We start from the raw sequence: 8,419 nt of genomic DNA, 5'->3' as shown, positions 1-8,419 counted from the left end.
TGGAAAGAGGTACTTTTCTCCCTTTCTCACAATACAAGAACTTGTGGGAGTTCAATGGAATTGCTGAGCAGTTGAGTTAGAACGGATAAAAGGAAGTACTTCTTCACCCAAAGAGTGATTAACAGATGGAATTCACTGCCACAGGAGGCGGTGGTGGCTACAAGCATGGACGGCTTCAAGAGGGGATTGGATAAACATATGGAGCAGAGGTCCATCAGTGGCTATTAACCACAAGGTATAGATAGGAACTCTCAGGCTGGGGCAAGTGATGCTCTGTATTCTTGGGGGGGGGGGCAACAGTGGGAGGACTTCTACTGTCCTGGCCCCACTGCTGGACCTCCTGGTGGCACCCGGTATTTTTGGCCACTGTGTGACAGAGTGTTGGACTGGATAGGCCATTGTCCTGATCCAACATTGGCTTCTCTTATGTTCTTAACTCTCTCACTGCATTCAGACATCACAAAAAGCCAGTGGTAGGGCTAGATGTGCAGAAACCGGGCTTGTTGCCATCCTTATGTGCACTGCGTCCTCCTCGTGCAGAGAATCCCAGTTAAGAATGAACTCTGATCGGCAATGTTCAAGTGCTTGGCAGAGTCAGTTTTCTCTGCGGGGCCCCCACTTGTACCTCACTCTGCAAGAAGGGAGGAGGGAGAAGCCAGCATGGTAGTGTCGGTTTCATGCCCATCTTGGCTTAATGTTGGCCTTCTACAACATTTGAATGCAGCCTGGGCGATATAAACTGAAGCATCATCAAGACGTGGGTTTGCATGCAGGTAGCTTGATATTGAACCAGAAGGCCAGGATAGCGACCGATCTGGCCCATAGGTACAGTGGGGCTGTTGGGGGCTCCGTCCCGTTTCTTAAAGGTCCCCCTGCTTCTTCCCAAAAGCATTTAAAGGAATTTGAGAAGAAGCGGGGAGGTGGTGTGCCCCCCTCTCCCTCCCCTCCTGCAAGATTTAACGGGCCAAAGGGCCCTTCAGCTGATTGTTGGGGAGCACATGACCTGCCGATCAGCTGGAGGGCCCTTTAAATGTTGCAGGAGGAGAGGGAGAGGGGTGTGCACAAATAATTGGTGAGGGGCATATAGTGGCAGCTCCAGCAGAAGAATTTTTGCCCCAGAAGCCACAGAATCCTAGCTATGGGCCTATGACCAATCCTCTCACTTTCAGATCTTGCAAGACGACTACAGCCGCACGCCTGCTCCCCGGCTGCTCAAGGAGATCCAGGAAGCCAAGAAGCACATCCCTCAACTGCAGGAGCAGTTGTACAAAGCCACAGGCTCTGCTCAGGTAAAGGAAATACTCGCAGCCAGCCCCGTAGCTAGGGAATTTTTTTGGAGGGGGCCTCAGGGGGCCTGCCAGCTAATTAAATGAAAGTACCATGCAGGTGGTAAGTTGGAGCACTAAGGGTAGCCCAAGAGGGAGGGGGCCCAGAAGAAACACTAGGGGGGCAGGCCCCATGGGCCCCATGTTAGCTACGGGCTCGCTCGCAGCCCCGATCAGACCATCTTACCTGGGAACAGTGTGTGGGAGCAGGCCGTTCCCAGCTCATGCTGGTTTCCACAGGCCTGCCCGACCCACCCGAGTGCAGTAAATCAAAGGACGCACAAGTAATGGCTTGGTCTTATTTCTAATTGAGCTCACCAAAGGAGACGATGATTGATTGATTGATGGGTGGGTGGTTGGCACTGGCATCGTGTGGAGAAATTAAAGGATTGTAAAGAGAAGCTGTGTGCTCTTTCTTCAGAGGGTCTGCTGGGAAGATTACATGCTGCATGTACTTGCGAACACTTTGACTCTGACCCTTTGTCTGTATCTGTGTATCCTTCAAAGGCTGAGTCTTTTTTTTTTTTTAAGGTGCAAATTCCGCTGATGAGACGCCTGGCAAAATGTGCCTGTCAGTCTCTGAAAAAGAGCCATTATTAGGAAACAAACACTGTATTTTATAGATGCTGCCTCTCTGCTTTCAGGACGGTGTTCTGTCTTTCAAGCCCGCAACAGAGTCTTTGCAGTTCGGCGAGGCAGAAGCTGAGAGCGGGGAAAGGCTGATCAGAGGAGACTGCAGCTTTGGCGAAGGCTCCCAGTCGAACAGCGACACAGCCGAGGTGAGTCCTGGTTGGTGCTGAAACTTCTAGAGGCAGCGTTTGGCTCGATCGGGGAAGTTTTCCTCGCTCAGCGTCCTGTGTCTGCAGAGCAGCCCCTTCCCTGCAGCTCAGATGGTCTTCTTGGGCAACTATACAATGATCCTTTCTGTTGTTAACCACACCCACTCCGAAGCAGTCATGGTGGTCTTGGTTTCAACTGCCCCTTGACAGTTCCCTAAAAGCTGCTGTTAGCGTTACCCTACCTCAATCCTCTTCTTCTGCAAAACCATCACAACAAACATTAAGGAGAACTCCCTGACAGTTAGAGCGGTTACTCAGTGGAACAGGCTTCCTTGGGAGACGGTGGGCTTTCCTTTGGAGGTTTTTAAGCAGAGGCTATAGATAGCCATGTGACAGCAATGCTGATTCTGTGAATTCAGGTAGATCATGAGAGGAGGGCAGGAAAGGATAAGCCAGTGCTTGGCTCTCGTGGCCCTTTCTTATAGGCCCCGGGTAATGCCAATTGCCACTTTGTGGTCATGAAGGAATTTTTCTTCAGGCCAGATTAGCCCAGGGATCGTGGAGGCTTTTTACCTTCCACTGGGCATAAAGCAGGGGTCAGTGTCTGTGTGTGAGATACTTGTGAATTTCCTAGTAGATGATCTAGATCAGTGGTGTCGAACTCATTTGTTATGAGGGCGGGATCTGACATAAATGAGACCTTGTTGGGCCGGGCCCTGCGTGTCATAAAATGTAATGCCAGGTAGCGGAGATATAAACTTTATAAAGGACACAAACACATAGGGGCTTTTCTTTTACTTAAAATGAAAACATGCTTCAAACGTCAGCACTCTTGCAATATCTTGTTTATTTAACAGTGTCTGATAACTGACACCTCTTGCTCTGAATTATTGCATCAAAATGTCTGTGCTGTTGCAATCTTGAGTGTGCTGTTCAGGTGTGTATCTCTGTAAGATGCAAACCTACGATGACACAGCAGCAGCAGAACCGGAAGAAGAAGCAGAAGACCGCCAGTTCCACTGCGGGCCTGATAGAAGCCCTCCGGGGGCCTGATTTGTCCCCCGGGCCGCATATTTGACACCCCTGGTCTAGATGACCCTTGAGGTCACTTCCAGCTCTATGGTTCTGTATTTCTAAGCATGTGAAGTGGGCCAGACTGGGAGAGAGCGACTGGGAGCTGCCTGGCTGTGCTGGGATCCAAACCCAGTTGTCTTCAGTTCATGCCCCTGCTGTTGTTTCTGTCTTCCGCAAGTTAGTGTACTCCGATTTCGGTCCCATAAAGTTTCCCGGGGGTGTGTGCACCCACTGGCCCGCCTTCTTTTCAAAGGCTGTAGTGTTTTTTTGTCTGTGTTTGCATTTCAAGGAGAGGCAAATACTGAACGTGGTGCTGTAAGGAAGTTTGACGCGTGGGTTGTCTTTGGCAGCCTGGGGAAAGGTGTGCCATGTTTTTCAAACCTGGGGTTTCCTGGCACAAGTTCAGTTACTGGGCAGAGAAGATGTAGGGTAGTCGCTTCTAGAGGATGGAGAGAGAAATAACACCGCCTTGCAGAACATGTCAGAATTCATTATGTGGTTAGAATGACTCACATTTGTGGGGCAATATGCCATGGTAGTGTGGGGGGGGGGGGAATGACAGGAGCCTGTTCCTTCCAGTACACCTCAGTCCCTTTCTAGCTCTTAACAGAGTATTGTTTGTTAAATGAAACATTTAACGAGATGCTAACAATATAGTAGGGGCAGCTAATCCCCCCCAACCCATTGTTTTGCCTCTGATTAAGACAACTCCAGGCTGACGCGTGAAAACTTGGGGCTCAGGGGATGTTGTTCTTAGCTGTACTGGTGTCTTGAACTTTTGTGCTACTCCTTTCCCCTCTGTTTTCACAACTGTCGCAGATTTTTCTTTGTTTCACCAATGTTAAATGTGCAGGTGTAAACTATTTTGGCATCTGTGTATGAGAGCAGCTCCACAGATGTGAACTAGTAGCCATCTGTTTCCAGCTTTCGATTCCCAGCAAACTATGCTGAAGCTAGCATGTTGAATCCATGCAACCCTATGTGCAGTGTCTTCAGGTCATCAGATGCATTTCTGTGAGAGGAAGGCGAGTCAGAAGCAGTGTTCCCTCTAAGCTGAGCTAGTGTGAGCTGGCTCACAGATTTTTAGCCTCCAGCTCACACATTTTTGTCTTAGCTCAGGAAGGATGGCTCCAGAGCAAACTAATTTATGCAGTAGCCACATCACTCACTCACAAGTTGAATGCCAGAAGCTCACAAAGTAGAATTTTTGCTTACAAGACTCCACAGCTTAGAGGGAACATTTTGGAAGAGATGTGCACCGTTGAGAGGAGCGTGGTAGGGAGAGAGGTTTATTTTACCATCTTCCTGCACTTAGGAGGTTTCAGATCCTCAACACTTGGCCATCAAATCCTCCTTGCTCATTTTTCAGGGAACTGCGTTGGATGTCTTCCCTCACAGAAGGGCTAGAGTCAGTGTTCCCTCTAAATCTCCCCCCCCCCCCGAACGGAGCAGTTCACATCCTGAGCAGAATATAATTGCTATAATTTTAAAATGGGTAATGGGCAGTGCAAGGCCCTGTGTGGCTCCAGATTACTGCTGAGTGGGGCTTCCTGTGTTAATAAACGGCCGCTCATACTCACAGTTTAGAGAGAACACTGGTAGTCCCACGGAGGCAATCTGTTCAGCCCAGGAGGTTTTGTATAAGACCGAAGCTGGCACTGTGGTGTCTGGAAAGGAAGCCCTAACTGATGAGTCTCCTTTCTCTGGTAGCTCCCAGTTGTAGGCTGGTTTGAGAGTGTGGCTGTAGCCACGTACGATTCAGCAAAAAATCAGGTTCACCAGCTAAGAACTTTGCCTTAATTTCCTTTGCCATAAAGGAATTGTACCTTGTGATGGTACCTCTCTTTTATTTTGTGTGGTTATGTGTGATGTAGTTTTAAATTTCTTGTTGTTTCTTTCTCTCTCTCAAAGTATCGATCACTTCCACCAGGAGTTTTATTCCACTCTTTAATTAACCCTTCCCACGGCATTGTGCCAAGCTCTAAGGCTCCTTCGTTGGACTGTGTGGTTCTGTGGATAAGACATTGGGTTAACAATAACCGAGATAAATTTTTTTTGGTAAAAGAAGCGTATTGGTTAGAAGATGTTTTGTTAAGTTGCTCAGTAAAATCTTTCCCTTTTTAATCAGGTCTCTGTCAGCTTTTCCCCCTCACGCTCTTAAAATACTCTGACTATATTAGATTTTTCCTAACATGTCCCCTTAGGTATATGTCGTTCTTCCTTTAGAATCTTAATGCCTTTCTAGGTAGAAGATGACTTCTCAGACTCTGTGTAGGTTGACCACATCTGACAGCTGCTGACTTCAGACTAGATAGATAGATAGATAGATAGATAGATAGATAGATAGATAGATAGATAGATAGATAGATAGATATAGTGTCTATATCTATAGATATATATAGATACACACACACACACACGCCTCTGCCCACACACTCTCAGTCACAAACCAACCACCTCACTCACTCATCTCCCTCTTTCACCCCCCTTGTTCTTCTGACACTTACCAACCATTTAAAGAAACACACATGTATAACTTGAAATCATTACATACCCCTTCCTATGAACAATATTTCTTTCTGTCTCTGAAAGCAGAAGCTAATGGGAAGATTTTGTGAAATCTCTGTATTTTGACCTTTCTCTTGGGGGAGAGGTACGTGTTCTCTGCCACTACATAACTTTCAAAGTATTGCAGCTGTTTGTGCCTTGTTGCCCATCTTCACTGCTTGGAGAGCCAGTGTGGCGTGGCAGTTAGAGTGTCGGGCTAGGATCTGGGAGACCCAACTCTGAATCCCCCCTTTGCCATGGAAGCTCATGGGATGATCTTGGGCCAGGCACTCTCTCTCAGCCTAACCTACCTCACAGGGTTGTTGTGAGAATAAAATGGAGGAGAGGAGAAGGATGTAAGCGACTTTGGGTAAATACTTTGGGTATTTTCAACTTTCAGTAAAGATCCTCTGTTTAGAGTCAAAGGACATGGTGAGTCTATTTCAAACCAAGACCTTGCAGATCATTTGGGATTTTCCAACAACAGGAACTCCCTTTTCAATATATGAAAGTAGTTTATCAGATATTTACCAAAACTTTCAGGAATATCTTAGCAACTTTGGTACCACTTTCCCACCAGTGTTCTTCTTTTGAGGGAGATAATCTCTTCTCACTGGTTTCTTTCCATTGGGGTACATTTTCTTATTGTTGTGCAGACACATCATGGGGTCTAGCAAATCAGAATGGGGTTGACATGCTTGTCAACAGATCACTTATTTGATTGCAGTCAAATATTGTCAGTTATTCCCCGAAATTGCCAGTGTATAGGTGGCTGATGAGTTTCTTTTAAAAATTAATTACAGTGTCATTTGTTACGAAGGTCTAGAATGAGAGCTGCTTGACCTATGTCACTCCACCAGTCAAGAGTAGACCCGAGAGGAAGAGCAAAGTTTCTCCTGCTGGCCACCTGCTATAACAGCAGTTGGCTCAGAGGTTAAGACGCTTAGCTGCAGACCAGAAGGTCAATAGCTCGGCAGTTCGAGACCCGAGTGCTGCGTGACGGAATGAGCTCCCGTCTCTGGTCCCAGCTCCTGCCAACCTAGCAGTTCGAAAGCAAGAAATTGCAAGTAGATAAATAGGTACCGCTTCGGTGGGAAGGTAACAGCGTTTCATGCGCCTCAGTGTTTAGTCATGCTGGCCACATGACCACGGAAATGTCTTCAGATAGCGCTGGCTCTTTGGCTTGGAAATGGAGATGAGCACCACCCCCTATAGTCAGATTCAACTGGTTTTCGAGCAAGGGAAACCTTTTACCTTTACCTTTATCTCTAAACAGCCCTGACATGGATAGCCCAGGTTGGCCTGATCTTGTCAGATCTCAGAGGCTAAGCAGTGTCAGCCCTGGCTAGTATTTGGATGGGAGACTTCCAAGGAACTCCAGGGTCTTGACACGGAGGCAGGCAATGGCAAGCCACCTCTGAATGTCTCTTGCTTTGAAAACCCTGCGGGATTGCTTCAAGTTGGCTGCGACCTGACGGCAAAAAATAAAATCTCCAAACAGGAGCTCAGGCGATCACCAATGCCAGTTGTTATTGCCTTTGCTTATTTTGTCCCTGTGTTTATGTTTTGAAAACAAATTTTGTACCTGTTGATGATTCTGATGTTGCAGGCTATAAAAGACCAAAGGGGAGAGTTGTGCAGTTAATCATTCACATTCACAGAAAACTTCCCTAACGTGGTTCCGATGATTGTCTACACTTTTTTTAAAAGTTAATGTTGGTTGCACAATGACAGTGAACTAATTTGTGTTTGTAATTAGCATAACTATCATATCTGTTAATGATTAGAACAAAGAAAAAAATGTTATAAAACATTATTTGAGCATCTAAAATGCCTAACCCCATTTGGCATTAACAGCAGCAGAGTAGGAGCGAGAATAAATAAATAGTGGACTAACGTGTGGGATCTTTCCCTCCCTCCTTCTGTTATAATTAGCATCTGACTAAGGTGACCCCTCAGTGTTCAACCCAGGGGTCTGACGGATGCTGCAGTTTGAAGATTCTTTCATTGTACAGGGAAAAACAAAACCGAATCTCTCCGCAGTCATTAGAACGCTGACGGTTGTTCTTTGAATGTTCAGCTGCTGGCTTTAATCGAAACCATGCAGAAGTAGGCTGGCCGTGCAGACTGTGAGAAAAGCCCCTCAAAATGCAATAAAGAAACTACCAATGGCGCTGGACCAGCAAGCAACAGTCTTGCCCTCTTCCTTTCTCAACTGTACACTTCTACATAGCACTTGTATTTAGGCATGAATTTTAATTGTAATCCACATCGGGAGCCGAATCCACGTAAAACCAGTATTGGTCTGAAGGGAGATTTCAGAAAATTTCCAAAATATATCCAAAATCCGAAGCACATTTATTCTTTAAAAGAAATCCTGTACTTGGGGCCCTTTGGCATGCTTCTTGATTGCCTTGGGGAGGGGATACATTAGGGTTTTTTTTTTCCTTTGGAAATGAGAGCCAGACAAATTTTAAAAGCACTCTCGTCTCGTGTTAATTTTTTTTTTTACTAAGGTAATCATTTTGTTGCTGTTGCTCACTTTCCAAAAGTATTGAAAGCTTGAGGCAATAGTAGTTTTAAGGTAATTTGGTAACAAGCATGAAGTGTTCCTGGTTGGTTTTTTTGAAAACATATACCACTATAAATGCATAGAAATGGAAAAATCCCAAGCACCAGATTACTTGTCCACAT

The 8,419-nt window shown here is 46.1% G+C and overlaps 1 protein-coding gene across 1 annotated transcript in view; it reads left to right on the top strand.

Annotated features, from left to right (window-relative positions):
• ARHGEF12 (Rho guanine nucleotide exchange factor 12) overlaps positions 1 to 8,419 on the top strand; it is a 140,424-nt gene that overhangs the window by 71,095 nt on the left and 60,910 nt on the right. Inside the window, exons 10-11 of the mRNA XM_015408614.1 lie at positions 1,170 to 1,289; positions 1,970 to 2,104. Of these exons, the coding sequence (XP_015264100.1) occupies positions 1,170 to 1,289; positions 1,970 to 2,104 (255 nt within the window). The remainder of the gene's footprint in view (positions 1 to 1,169; positions 1,290 to 1,969; positions 2,105 to 8,419) is intronic.

Source organism: Gekko japonicus, unplaced genomic scaffold (genome assembly GCF_001447785.1).
Source record: "Gekko japonicus isolate JY-2015 unplaced genomic scaffold, Gekko_japonicus_V1.1 scaffold1744, whole genome shotgun sequence".
NCBI lineage: Eukaryota > Metazoa > Chordata > Lepidosauria > Squamata > Gekkonidae > Gekko > Gekko japonicus.
The sequence above is the reverse complement of the archived record's forward strand: the minus strand, read 5'-3'. Positions and strand labels throughout refer to the sequence as shown.